General features: G+C 45.7%; 1 protein-coding gene across 1 annotated transcript in view; it reads right to left on the bottom strand.

Annotated features, from left to right (window-relative positions):
- Positions 1–15,024, bottom strand: part of ATP10B (ATPase phospholipid transporting 10B (putative)) — a 187,511-nt gene that overhangs the window by 78,266 nt on the left and 94,221 nt on the right. Inside the window, exon 2 of the mRNA XM_077327217.1 lies at positions 10,830–11,126. Within this exon, the coding sequence (XP_077183332.1) occupies positions 10,830–11,107 (278 nt within the window). The 5' untranslated portion in view covers positions 11,108–11,126. The remainder of the gene's footprint in view (positions 1–10,829; positions 11,127–15,024) is intronic.

Here is a 15,024-nt window from a genome sequence, read left to right as displayed (position 1 = left end):
CCCCAAATGAGTTTTTAGAGTTCGGTTCATTCTTTCGACCTTGGCAGAGGCCGTTGGTCGGTAATTTGAGTGTAAGGACCATTTTATGGCTAAGTAACTACTCACCCCTTGGGTGATCTGTGAAACAAAATGACTCCCATTGTCACTCTCAACCCCTTTTGGTACTGAAAATCGAGGAATAATATGCTCAATGAGGGCCTGCACCACTTCGCTTGCTTTCTGCGTTGCTGTTGGAAACGCTTCAGGCCAACCAGAGAACATGTCAACAAAGACTAAGAGGTGATGTTTTCGTCCTCGCTTAGGTAATTCAGTGAAGTCTACTTGCCATGCCTCTCCAGGGTAGGAAGCCCTTCGAAGGTGGCCTTTTGGGTGTTTCTGAGTAGATCCTTTAGGGTTGAATCGTAAACACTCAGGACAGGATTGGGCAACTTTTCTCACAATATTCTTTAGGCCTGGGTTACAATAAATGTCTCTTAGCCATCGGGTTAGGGCCTTAATTCCCATGTGAGTGGACTGGTGAGCCCGCTGAACGAGAGGAAAAACTATATTTCTCGGTAACTGTATTTTTCCCTTCACTGTCCACCATCCGTTTTCCCACTCTCCCCCTGGGATAAGCTCATCATTGGTTTCGTATAAGGCTGGCAGGTCAGCATCTGGTTCCACCATAACCAGGGGGCAAGTGATGCAGCTAGTGGGAGACTGTAGGGCAGCTTTCTTAGCCCAGTAATCTGCCGCTTGATTTCCCCGTGTAACCTGAGAATCATCGGATTGATGTCCCCGACAGTGTACTATGGCCAATTCTTTTGGGAGCCAGATAGCAGTCATAAGTTTTTCAAGAAGTTGCTTAGTTTTTAGGGGCTTCCCATCTGCACCTCGATATCCCCTTTCTTTCCATAGGGCCCCGTGTGTATGGGCTGCTAGAAAGGCAAACCGGCTGTCCAAATAAATTGTAGCTCTTAAGTCCTTTGTTAATTCACAGGCTTTAATGAGGGCTGTTAACTCTGCTATCTGAGCAGAGCAATGAGCTGGCAGGGCCTCTGTCCATACAGGCTGCAAATCTTCCCCTACCACAGCGTAACCTGTGTAACGATGCCCATAGTGGACGAAGGAAGACCCATCAGTCCAAAGCTGCAAATCATTTTCCTGCAATGGGGTAGATTGGATATCCTGTCTTCCCCCTGTGACCACTTCCAATACCTCTAAGCAGTTGTGGGGCTCTTCACTTCCTTCCAGGGGAACAGGGAACAAAGTAGCAGGATTTAGTTTTGTTGGGACTCCTAGTTTCACATTTTCTTGTTCTAATAGTAAAGTGACAAACTCAGAGACTCTCTTGGAGGTAGCCCAGACTGGAATTTTTTGTTCCAACAATGTTTTGACAGCATGTGGGCAGAACACAGTCATTTCAGATCCCATAACAATCTTCTGTGATTCCTCAACTAAACTGGCTGTGGCTGCAACTGCACGGACGCATGGGGGCCATCCCTGGGCAACGGGATTGAGCCTTTTGGATAGGTATGCCACTGGCCGGGTTACAGGACCTAATGCCTGTGTGAGAACTCCCACTGCGCAACCAGTTCGTTCCATGACAAAAAGTTCAAACGGTCGAGTCTGGTCTGGAAGAGCGAGGGCCACCGCTTTAATCAGGCCATTTCGCAGTTCAGTCCAGGCCCGTCGATGTTCGCCTGTCCATTCCCAGATCTGTCCTTCCTGGGTAAGCACATATAAAGGTTTGGCAAGGATTGAATAATTGGGGATCCATAAACGCCCATAACCTGTGATTCCCAAGAAAGAACGTAACTGTTTCCTGTTTTGGGGTTCTGGTAAAGCCAAAACAGCTTGGACTCGGCTCTGGTGTAGCCTACGAGTCCCTTCCTTGAGAACAAATCCCAGATACTGAACTTCCTTCTGTACCCATTGCACTTTCTCCTTGCTGACTTTGTAGCCGCAAAATGACAGGTGGTTAAGAGTCATTACGGATGCTGCATGGAGGGCTGCTTCACACTCAGATGCCAGTAATAAATCATCAACGTACTGCAGCAGGGTACATTGGGGTACCTCTAGGCCTCTCAGGTCTTTGCTTAAGGCAGCAGCAAAAACAGTGGGACTGTTTTTATATCCCTGAGGCAATCGGGTCCAAGTTAGCTGACCTTTCCATCCAGTTTGGGGGTCTGTCCATTCAAAAGCGAAGATGGCTCGGCTTTCCGGTGCTATCCCGACGCAGAAAAAGGCATCTTTAATATCAATGACTGTGTAGTATTGTTGGGTGGATTTCAGGGTGCTAAGGAGAGTATAGGGGTTCGCCACCGTGGGGTGAAGACCTGTCACTCGGCGGTTTACTTCTCTTAAATCTTGCACAAACCGCCAGGTCCCATTTGGCTTGGGCACTGGAAAAATAGGGGTGGACCATGGAGACTGGGTTTCTTCGAGGAGTCCATTGTCTAGGAACAATTTAATAACTGGCTGGAGTCCCCATCTGGCCTCCGTCTTAATGGGATATTGCTTGATGGAGATAGGCTGTGCCTCAGAGAGTAAATTGACTTGATGAGGGACTGCAAACTTAGCTTTTCCTGGGACTCCCTTATACCAAATTTCAGGATCAATTTCATTCCCATCTTTGCAGACCAGCTGTGGTGTGGGAATGTCATGGATGTAACACAGATAGGCTTTCCCTGGAGGGATTTTCAGTCGGACACCTTTAGGGGTGCACTGGACTGTAGCTTCCAGTTTTCCCAGCAGGTCCTGGCCCATTAAGTTGATGGGGCATTGAGGAACTAACAGGAATGAATGAATCAATCGTGGGCCTGAAGGAATTTGGACTTCTAGGGGAAGACTCTGATATACACTGTCCATTTTCCCCTCAACTCCAACAATTTGTTTAGTAAGCGTACCTAGTCTCGGGATAGACGGGGAATTCAGGACACTGTAGGTGGCGCCAGTGTCCACGAGAAATGTTTCTGTTCGTCCCCCTATTTTAAGTTCCACCAGAGGGTCAGGGGATGCTGATAATTCCCCTCCGGAACCCTGTCAATCCTCTCCTTGGAAAAATGTCCCATCCAAACCAGGCGTAGCCAGAAAAGCAGCTGGACGTTCTCCTGGTGGCGGAGTCATTCCCCGGCCCCGTGGTCCTCGGCCCCTTCCTCGAAAGCCTTGAGAGGGTAGGCCAAATTGGGGTGGCTTTGGGGGTTGCCAACTTTCAGAATTGCCAGGGCCTGCCCTTAGAGGGCATTCATTCTTCCAGTGACCCTCTTGCTTGCAGATAGCGCATTGATTCGGGCCCAACCGAGGGGTCCCACGTCCTCTTCCCATCCCATGGCCTCCCCTGCCCACAACATGGGTCTGAGCCTGTAAAGCAGCGGCAAGTAAGGTAGCCTGTCGCTTCATTTTCTTGTCCTCCTTTTTCTCCTCCTCCTGGTCTCGCTGAGCATAGACTTGGTAGGCCGTTTGAATAAGGACCTCCATGGATTGGGCAGAAGGGGCATCCAATTTTTGCAGTTTTCTTCTAATATCGGGTGCACTCTGGCCAATGAAGGCCGCTTTTAACATAGACTCATTACCTGGGGCCTCAGGATCTATATCTGTAAAGCGGCGATAGCCATCCTTGAGGCGAGCCAGAAAGTCTGTAGGTGATTCTTTTGATTCCTGTAATATCTGGCCCACTCGGTGGAAATTTACTGCCTTCGGGACACCCACTTTTAGACCATGGACCAGGCATTTACGAACCTCGACCAAAGCGTCTTCATCCCTATTGGGATCTATAGTGGTGTTGGGATCCGTGAAAACCCTCTCTGGCCAATTTCCATGTCCTCCCCGGACTCTCTGATATTCTGCCTCAGCAGCCAACAATACCTGGCGTTTATCTTCTCCTGACAGAAGAGCTGCCAGTAGTGCATGAAGATCAGCCACTGTGGGGCGATGGGTGGCAGCAATTCGCTGAACCAATTCAACATATGACTGGGGGGATTCTCGATAGGGTGGAAGGCTATTTCGCCAATTGAATAAGTCATTGGTTGTGAAGGGGGTGTGGATGTAAACCAACCCTTCATGTGATGGCACTTGGCGCAGGGGCATTGTTGTGGCTGCTCTAGTGTGGCTTGCAATGGGTGACATTGATGCAATGGTTTTCACAAGGCTTCCTATTGACTGGTCCAATTTTCGGGCCAACCCATGTAACTTTGTTTCCTCCCCCTCTTCTTCATCTGAACTTTCTTTACTTAAAGAGGGGCGGGTGCCTGAGGATACTCCTGAGCAGGGAGTTGATGCTGTTATTATAGAACTCTGAGGAGTGGATGATGCTGCAGCTTCCCCGGATCCCCCTGATCTGGGGGTTGAGGCAGCTGGGGAACCCTGAGCTAGGGATTGCCGTTCACCTCGGAGTGAAGGATAGATCGGGTTGTAGGGTGGTGGGAAATCCTCTTCTTCCTCTGGGGGTGGAGGTGGTGGTGGGAAAGGTTCTTCGTCCTTTTTAGCAGCTAGCAATAACCAGGCAGCCTGGGGTTTTGGAGTGACTTCGAGACCACTTTGTTTGGCCAAATTAGGTTTTCCCCGTAGTTCCCAGAAGGGGAACAAATAAGGTTTTTCGCTATCCTTCCCTGCCTTAGCCATAAAAAGGTCCAGTTGATACAGGGCATTATAGTCAATAGACCCCTCTGGGGGCCATTCAGCTTTTCCCTCCAAGTCATATTGTGGCCATATGACCTGGCATAGAAATACCATTTTCTTTTTGGACAGGCCTCCCGTATCCAAAGATCCCCAGTTGTTCAAAATGCATCCTAGTGGCCCTCCTGTGGTGCTTAGTGTTCCTCCCATCCTGGCGACTTGGGAGCGCTCGTCAGCGGGGCTGGTTGACTCTCTGTCCTAACCTAGCCTCTCTCCCTACCTGGCGCCGCCCCCCCTCCTACAGCAAGTTTTCCGTGGCTTTCAAACACTTCAACAAACAGACACAGAGGGAAACAGCCCTAGGGGACCAGGGTAAGGGGTCCCTGGGTCCCGACACAAGAAGGGTAAGACAAACAACTTTCGCTTCGTCCGTCTCTGGCCGGCAGCCTCGCGGCTGTTCGGAACCGCAAATCGGGACTCCGCACTCACTTCGCAGGCAATTCTGCGTCTCAGACACACACCATTCAATAGCCACGGACACACACTCCCCCAGCCCTCCCTTTTTAAAATGACCCACAAAATGCTCACCCGTTGATGCTGAAGATCAGCCTCGTCCTCCCCTGTAGAGACCTTTTTGCGAGCGTTCAGTCCCGGCTTCCCGGAGTCTGCCGACGGAGCAGTGGCGAGGTCCCGCTGACGAAAAACAGGTCAGGTGCGCACTTCGGGAAACGTCGCTAGTCCCACGTCGATTTTCTCCGGAGCCGACCGCCGAAGGCTGGGCACCACTAAAAGCGTGCTGCCCCCCAAAGGGAATTGACTCCCCTTGACCTAACGACGGTCAAAGAGTCCCATCTGGGTCGCCAAAAATGTTGTGCCCTCTTTGTCTTCCCCAGTTCCCAATTAGGAAGAAAGGCAAGGTCTCAAAAGAAAAACAGCATAGTTTATTGGGCCAAGAACTATGTGGACGGGTTCCGTCTTTGCCAAGGGCTCAGATGGAATGCCGTACAGAGCATTTACCATGAGTTGTACTTATACAGAAAATCCATCCATTGTCCATCAGTCATAAACTTAACATAATCAACACATAGTCAAACGTGAGCCATGACATATACCAGGTCCCTTACCATCTTCTATTTTCCATTGACATTAGCATCTATCATCTACTGATACATATAACTATCTTATCTCATATACCCTTTTAACATACTATAGAGCATCATTAATTTTCCTATACCATGCAGTGGCATCAATCTACCTGCATTCCATTCTGGCATTTCGAGGGTCCTCTGTCTCTTATTTATAGTCTTTAATAAACTGGTGAGCTGTTAGCTTGTCTATCTATTAGCTTCTATGTGAAGACTTCCAGGCCTGATGTCTATATTGAGCCCCTCACTAGGATAGTGACCCTTGGTTCACCTGCAGCCTCATATCTTAGAAAGAGAGAAAGAGGCCCTTTTGGGCTAGGAGCTGACCAGAACAAGAATGTGCTAACAGAGCATCTATTCCTATTAACAAAGCATTTCTAACTAGTGTTTGCAAAGGCTAGTATTTTAACATGTCTATAAGAGATTTATAAAAATACTATCTATTGGCAGTACATATCATAGTAATACAAAATGTTTCCCATTACTATCATGAATATGCAGGGTTCTCAAAAGCAGTTGTTTGATTCAATTCTTTTCCTTTTGGACCCTTCATTTCCTCCCTTTTTAACTTGTCACAGATTTCTTTCTGTGTGGGGTATAGTGGAATACAGTCAGCACATTCCTTAGGGATAACTTTTACTATCATTAACTTTGGGGCATTAATGGAGCTTGTTGAAGACCCCAGGTTTGATGGCGGTTTCATTGGGTATGCGGTGAGTTGAGCTCCCTCTATCACACTAGTTATTAGACGCATAAAACAAGGAATACAGCAGGGTAAAAACATGAGTCCCGCTAAGGCACAGGTCAAAAAGAATAACACCTTCTTCCACCAGGCTCCATTGAAAATACCTGTCCACCAACCATCATCCAAGAATCCTTTCCATCTCTGTATTGGAACATGAGCCAATTTTCTGATGTTCTTAGCTATTTCCATTACCGCTTCTCCATTATCGTCTATTTTGAGACAACAATTGCTGAGATTAAATTTTTGACAAACCCCGCCCTCTTCGGCTAAAAGGTAGTCAAGGGCCATACGGTTTTGGTAAATTGCTGTGCGCATCTGGGTACTTTGAGCAGCAAGCAAGTCCAAAGCTGTAGCAGTCTGGTTTGTAATTAGTTCCAACACTGCCTGTAACCGAATTATGCGGTTTAACATGTATATGGGTGTCCGGTACCCCCACATACCATCATCTCTCCAGGTTGCTGGACCATAGACATTAATGATTCTTTGAGGTGACCATTCTTCCCCGTCCCATTCCTGCGCACCCCCTATATCTGTTGTTATTGATCTCTTGCTTCTTGTGTCTGGAATGCTATTATCATCATATAGGGGAATACCTAACTGTTGTTCCATTTCTGAGCCTAATAAAAAGAAAAAGGGAGATATGACACCAGGATAGCACCTGCCAGTCCAGTTAGCGGGGAGAATTGTGTAGGCCTTGTCCCCACATATCCAATAGTGTCCTTTGAGAGCGGGATTCCTCTTACTGAGCCACAAGGGGTCGATTACATTCTCATGGTCAGCATAAGGAAAATATTTTGTAGTTAGTAATCCTAATGGTCCCGCTTCGCGTCTATCAGATATTTTACATCTCCACAATTGATTCAATGTTTTCCATTTACAAACAGCACCATATATTGTATCATTGGTTCGAGACCAATACGTTGAAAAACCAACAACTTGAGTCCCATTTGGATGATGCCACATCCATCGGTATACATAAGGAACTAACCCATCCTTTTTATAGTTATATTGCTGACAATAGAAAAGTGACCAATAATATCCAGAAGATAACTTTGCTCGAGGGACTTGAAGTTCACATGAATCATATGTAAACCCATTCTGGGGATGACTTGGAGTACAGCGTTTTGACCAACTCCCATTAGAGAATTGGAAATGGGTATTATTCCATTTACCAACCAATTTTGAACAATTTACAGGTGTGCAATCGTCTATTACACACTTTTGTGTCCATGTCAATGTCCAATTGCATCGGCTCCATCCCACCACAGGACCTTCCCCTTGGTTTTGTATACAGTAAGATGCCTCCTCGTTGTGTCTAAGTTCCCAGACCTCTTCTTGACCCCAATCCTCCCCGTTGTTATTGTTAACCACCACAAGGTCGCTTAGCAACCATTTGGGTGCCAGGGGAATCCCTCTCCATGGCCACTGGTCTCCTACTAAGGGCCCACCACATACCAAACAGTTTGTCAAATTCAATTCTCTTGCTATGGTTACCATAGTTTCTATATATCCATTCTTCCACGTGTCTTCTGTTATCTCCGTGATTAGTCGTCCCCATCCCCCAACACAAACACAAATTATCACCCACAATCCTCCTGAAATATTAAGAGTCATAATTTTTCTTTTTCCCTTCTGGTCGCTTTTACGGACAATCACTTTGTGCACAGTTTCTTCGAAATCTTTAGCTTCAAGGGCTCCAGTTGTTCAGCTTGCCACCACTCGTCTGGAGGAGGACACGCCTTTACACGGGAATAGTGTATCCACGCCTTAAGCCCTTCAACTTTTACAGCAGTAGGGGTAGACAGCAACACTTGCTTCGGTTCCGACCACTTAGGCTGTTCAGCTGTTGGGTCGAGCTCCTTCACAAGGACCCACGATCCCACTTCAGCAATGGGTTCCTTGGTAGGCTGAACCGGAAGGGCGTCACGTACCTGTTTGTGAATAACAGACAATACCTGCGCCAGTTTCTGTACGTACATTGTCACATTGACCTCCCCTGAATATTTGGACATGTGTCTATTTACGGTGAACGGGCGGCCATACACTATCTCAAAAGGAGACAGTCCTAACCTTGAGCTTGGGATGGCCCGGATGCGGGCCAAGGCAAGGGGCAAAACTTTTGGCCAAGGCAGCGATGTTTCCTGACACAGTTTCCCCAAATGAGTTTTTAGAGTTCGGTTCATTCTTTCGACCTTGGCAGAGGCCGTTGGTCGGTAATTTGAGTGTAAGGACCATTTTATGGCTAAGTAACTACTCACCCCTTGGGTGATCTGTGAAACAAAATGACTCCCATTGTCACTCTCAACCCCTTTTGGTACTGAAAATCGAGGAATAATATGCTCAATGAGGGCCTGCACCACTTCGCTTGCTTTCTGCGTTGCTGTTGGAAACGCTTCAGGCCAACCAGAGAACATGTCAACAAAGACTAAGAGGTGATGTTTTCGTCCTCGCTTAGGTAATTCAGTGAAGTCTACTTGCCATGCCTCTCCAGGGTAGGAAGCCCTTCGAAGGTGGCCTTTTGGGTGTTTCTGAGTAGATCCTTTAGGGTTGAATCGTAAACACTCAGGACAGGATTGGGCAACTTTTCTCACAATATTCTTTAGGCCTGGGTTACAATAAATGTCTCTTAGCCATCGGGTTAGGGCCTTAATTCCCATGTGAGTGGACTGGTGAGCCCGCTGAACGAGAGGAAAAACTATATTTCTCGGTAACTGTATTTTTCCCTTCACTGTCCACCATCCGTTTTCCCACTCTCCCCCTGGGATAAGCTCATCATTGGTTTCGTATAAGGCTGGCAGGTCAGCATCTGGTTCCACCATAACCAGGGGGCAAGTGATGCAGCTAGTGGGAGACTGTAGGGCAGCTTTCTTAGCCCAGTAATCTGCCGCTTGATTTCCCCGTGTAACCTGAGAATCATCGGATTGATGTCCCCGACAGTGTACTATGGCCAATTCTTTTGGGAGCCAGATAGCAGTCATAAGTTTTTCAAGAAGTTGCTTAGTTTTTAGGGGCTTCCCATCTGCACCTCGATATCCCCTTTCTTTCCATAGGGCCCCGTGTGTATGGGCTGCTAGAAAGGCAAACCGGCTGTCCAAATAAATTGTAGCTCTTAAGTCCTTTGTTAATTCACAGGCTTTAATGAGGGCTGTTAACTCTGCTATCTGAGCAGAGCAATGAGCTGGCAGGGCCTCTGTCCATACAGGCTGCAAATCTTCCCCTACCACAGCGTAACCTGTGTAACGATGCCCATAGTGGACGAAGGAAGACCCATCAGTCCAAAGCTGCAAATCATTTTCCTGCAATGGGGTAGATTGGATATCCTGTCTTCCCCCTGTGACCACTTCCAATACCTCTAAGCAGTTGTGGGGCTCTTCACTTCCTTCCAGGGGAACAGGGAACAAAGTAGCAGGATTTAGTTTTGTTGGGACTCCTAGTTTCACATTTTCTTGTTCTAATAGTAAAGTGACAAACTCAGAGACTCTCTTGGAGGTAGCCCAGACTGGAATTTTTTGTTCCAACAATGTTTTGACAGCATGTGGGCAGAACACAGTCATTTCAGATCCCATAACAATCTTCTGTGATTCCTCAACTAAACTGCATTCTGCATATGAATTCAGACCATAAAACCAATAGTAACAACTATAACCCGACTAAGCCGAAAAACCAGCAGAAAAAACAGTAGGAAAATAACATTCATTAGAAGGCCTGGGAGAATAACAATATTGTTGCTTGGTGCCTAAAGCTCAGCAAGCTTGCCGCCAGGTGACTCATCACAGGAGGAGAATTCCAAATTCATCGTGCCAAAACTGAAAAATCCTTTGCCATAGGACTCCTCGTTGTTGCTCATTTTATGGGTAATTCAGCCATGTGTAAAATGCTATATTGGACAGATAAGTTTTCAAAATTACATGGATGTGCCCTGTGGGGATTGGATGATTTCTTATGAAACAGTATCCCTCCCCTCCAACTCCTCCCAAAAAACAAAAGGAAACAAACAAACAAACAAAAACCATCCATGGGAACTGAACTCTGGTGGTCTTTAAGCAGCGGCTGGACAGACACTTAACAAGGATTCTTTATGCTGGTGCTGTATTGTACAGGGGGTTGGACTAGATGTCCTGTATGGTCCCTTCCAACTCTAGGATTCTATGAAAAAATTCATCCACACCCTCATTCAAATGTAGCTAGTGTGGGTGAGATTCGTTTTTGTTTTTTTTTAATTATAAACTTGCTTTATTATTCTGTTTCTTTTTTGTAAAATGGCTGTTCTGAAATTCCTACTGCTAAAACTCAAATACATTATACTGATTTTGTTGTTGTTCTGTTGTGCCATGCATACATACCTGTGAAACTGTTCAAAGATGTTCCGAGGTACAAAGGTCAGCAAAGTGTACTTTGTGGTCTGTATCCCATTTCCAGAATAACATTGAGAGACTTTGCTGGATTCCTTTTGAAATCTCTCATTACCGGGAAATACAATTCTCCACTTGTCAAAATCATATTTCCGCCTCTCGTAGTCTGAGGCCAACAGAGGCACTGACTCCAGCCGAGCCTGGGAAGGCTCTTTCACATGCCACTGATGCTGCGAGCGATATAAAGAGGAGTCTACTGACAAAGCCATTCTCACCTAAAGCGGATGTCTGGAAAACAAACGCATAACAAGACCTCAGAATGAGCTGAAGTAGGAAAGCAATTCCCTTCCTTGCTAGAGAAGGTTTAAAGTAGCAAAGGAAACTCCCAGTTTTCTCAAAAGCATTTCAGATTTAGGGCTTCCGGTACCAATTATGCAGGTAATCAAATGCAACACAAACACTTCAAAAAGTAATACATTGTTCACCATTGGAAGGAATTGTTTTGCACAGCCATTTCCTCTAGGTTCACAAACACAGAGGCAAAGCTGTGCCAACATTGTGAACTGAGTCAAAATAGCAGATACAGAAACAGCCTGACAACTAAAGGCTATTGACCAGGCTGTCAAAGGATAGTTTTGTCTGCTGGCCCAGGGCTGCTCTTTCTGCTGCCTCACTGGACAATGAAATTAATCAGAACTGAAATGGGTTGCCAACTGTACCCTGGGGATTTCCTGGGAATTTGGGGGCGGTGCCTGGGAAGAGTGAGGCGGGACCTCAAACAGGATATAAGGTCATAGAGTCCATTCTCCTTTTGCATCTTTATTGACAATTTTACACATCAACAAATAGAAAAATAACACTGGGGTGCTTGAACAAGAAAGTGTTTTTCACACATACACATACCCTGGAGAAGGCAGGCATGGAGCTCCCCTGGCTGCCCTGGCAGCATACCTGAGGTGCTGGTGGGCCATGCTGGAACACCACTCAGTCTGGGGTTCAAGTTTTTGGTGGCACCGAGCAGGGGGAAGTGTGGGAGGCTGGCGGGTCAGGGGCTTTCAAGGCCTGTGAAAATCTGAAGAGGCTTCGCATGGTCTGCTACCACGGTCTCCCGCTGAGCTTCTGGCTTTCCCACCACAATCTCACCCCCCTGCCGCAGCGGGGAAGCTGCCCTCCTGTGGCACAGGGCTCTGATCACATCAAGGACTGAGCACTGACTGCTAGAGATGAACAAGAGATGGACATACCCATCAGGCCCTCTTGTGATTGATTATATCTCTATGCACAATGTTTACCAAGTGTTGTTATATGTCATTTTGAAAAAGCACAGTAAAAGTAATGGAAATTAACATGTAGGTGCAATTGAAATAAACTGATTTTATAAGACCTTTCATCATGGAAGGTACAATTTTGTCAAACTTTTTTTTAAAATTATAAGTTAGAAACAAAGTTTCAGAGCAGCTATGTCTAAAGAGATGGCTCCTTACCTGCTCTTACAAATTCTTGCTGACCACTGTACAGGTACCTGTGTTATTGTCCAGCACAGCAGATGAAGCAGACTCATTCATCCTGGCACTGCTGAGCAATTGCTGAGTTGACAACAGCCACTCATTTCAAATTGCAGTTCTTTGTTTGTCACACCCTTCAGACTGCAGGCAGTGCCTGAAGAAAGGATTGAGCTTCATCTGAGTTGAAGGAAGAAAGGAAGAAGATGGAAAGCCAGATGAGCAGGCACTGAAGAAGTAGAAAATAGGCTTATGGGCTATGCAGGTTAAGTAGACAGAGCTGGTGTGAAAGAAAAGGGATGGGATTTCCTTCTTCTGGGGTGTAATCTAAGAAGGTATAATCTGGGACAGAATGACTTTTGTCTGCAGAAGATCAGTAAATTAATTTAGGAAGATGTGATTGGGAGGGGATCTGAGAAGGAAATGAGAGTTTTGGTGGCCTGGTGGTGTGGGCCTCCAATTCTGCTTTATTCTTAGTTTGTGGTCTTGAGTTAGTGACTTGCTGTTCAGCCTGATTGGATTTCCTTCTGTAAAATGGCAGCAGATTGTGGATAAAAGAATAGATTGCTGCTTGGGTACATTGCCTCTCCTCTCCCCAAATCCTGTCCTTCCCAGGCTCCAGCCCCAAATCTCCAGAAATTATCCAATCTGGAATTGGCATCTCTAATGTCAGTCAACAGGTGGGACCTGGGGATTTCCTTATAGCTCATCTCCATGCTAAGGAGATCAGTTCCATTGGAGAAAATGGCTGCTTTGGAGGGTGGAATCTATATATCCACTAAGGTTCCTCCCTGCTCATTCCCAGCTCCACCCCCAAAGTCTCCAGGTATTTCCCAATTCAAAACTGGCAACCCTAGTTTGACCTGCTCCTGCAAGGTAGTTCTTATGTTATGCTTGTTTGTTCCAGTTCTTTCCTTTCCATCTGCTCTCACTTCTGCTTCCAGGCCTTGGTAGCTTAATAAACCTCTCCCACTGGATTAATTATAAAGGTGGTTGCTGCAAGGGAGGCGGTTCAACATGAAAATGTGCTCGAAGGCTTTTCTTTCATCTGAAACACCACAGCAACAAGTTCAGACAACATGACCTTGTTAAGAAACAACTAACTGCATTAGGAAGATTTACTTCTACAGTAATATACAGTTTCCTATGTGGGAAGGAGGATAAGCACACAGTAGGTTTTTTATTTTAGAAGTGAGATACAAAAGAATCTGTCTTTTAATATGAACATTAGAGGTTCAACCTGGCACATTTTCTTTTAAACAGGTCGAGTTCTTCAGAGGGAAAGAACAACCTGCTTAATCCCAATATGATTTAGTCCCATGTGTACATACTGTCCTTCTTTGTAATGGCCTGTTTATAGTTGTTTGGCCACTGAAGGCAACTCCTAATGTTACAGTTGTAAAGAATGGAAATGCTCCTCTCTCACACAGCTCCTGTGGAAGAAATGTCATGAATCTTGCAGATGTGTATTCTTCCAGCAGGGCACTATTTACTCATGGGTAAAAACTGTAGCTTTGGAAACAATCCTGACAAATCTCATCTAGAAAAAGGAAATTGGTGGTTATGAACAACACGGGTTCTCAGCCAAAGCCTTGAAAAGATAGAAACAGTTTAATTCTCCAGGGATTTCATTCACCAAGAACCAACTTGCTTCTGTAACAGGGAAGAGCAAAAACAAACCAGTCCTACTGCACACCTATGCCCAAAGGCAATGGTAACACTCTTTTATTAGGTTAGGGTGTTCACCTTGGCATTGCGAGCAAGTTCCAAAGGATGAGTTAACCAACCCGCATGAATGTGCCCATGAGCATGGTAGCAAATAAAGTAAGTGAGGACATTTACAAACAGGAACAACTGATTGAAGCCAGGAGGAAAAGCAAAAGGAAGAACTGCTTGTTACTCCCCATTCCCCCCATATTTAAAATGCAAATGATTATATATTTTTTCTAAATATGAAAAAGGATCCCTCTTGAAAGCTTTGTGAGGCCTATAGTACACTAGCTTTTAAGGCTGTCATTTTAATGAAAATTAAATAATTCATCTTCATTTTTACATCCCACTTTCCCTTCCATTGACCATTTCCGCATGGAGGGGTAAAACGTGAGTGGCTTCCTGCTTACAAACGTGGGATGGTAAATCTCACGTTTGCAACCCTCCTCACAGGAAGACGCCTCTTGCAGTTTCCCTCTGCCCTGTTGTGGCTTTTGTCTCCTGACGAAACTGCAAGGGAAAGCAACACAAACTTCTTCCTCCGCTCCTTGGCTTGTCAATCAGAACAAGCCACCAATCACAGCACAGGAATTCTCTTCTGGACTGAAACTTTCTCCCCCCCCCCATCCCCGAAATAATTATTTTTTTAAAGGCAGTTCTGTGTTGCTATGGGGTAATGCCGCAACACATATGCATTTTCAATAGAAATCAACACTGCCCTGTTGCTATGGAGAAATACCAGAACAATCCAGCATACCCCCCTTTTTTTTGGAATTGCCTCTCCCAATAGAAACCTCCATGAAAAATATCAAATATGTTTCTACATTACAAATAATAGTGACTACACCTATGATACTGCTAAATAGAAATGTAATTATGAGGTGTTATTTTAAGTGGTTTTAAATGTTGTAATGTTTGCTTGCTATTTTACTGATTTATACCTCCCTGAGTCAGTATGGAATGGTGGTATATAA

The sequence above is a fragment of the Paroedura picta genome, chromosome 3 (assembly GCF_049243985.1).
Source record: "Paroedura picta isolate Pp20150507F chromosome 3, Ppicta_v3.0, whole genome shotgun sequence".
In the NCBI taxonomy this organism is placed as follows: domain Eukaryota; kingdom Metazoa; phylum Chordata; class Lepidosauria; order Squamata; family Gekkonidae; genus Paroedura; species Paroedura picta.
This window is presented reverse-complemented; position numbering and strand designations above follow the sequence as displayed.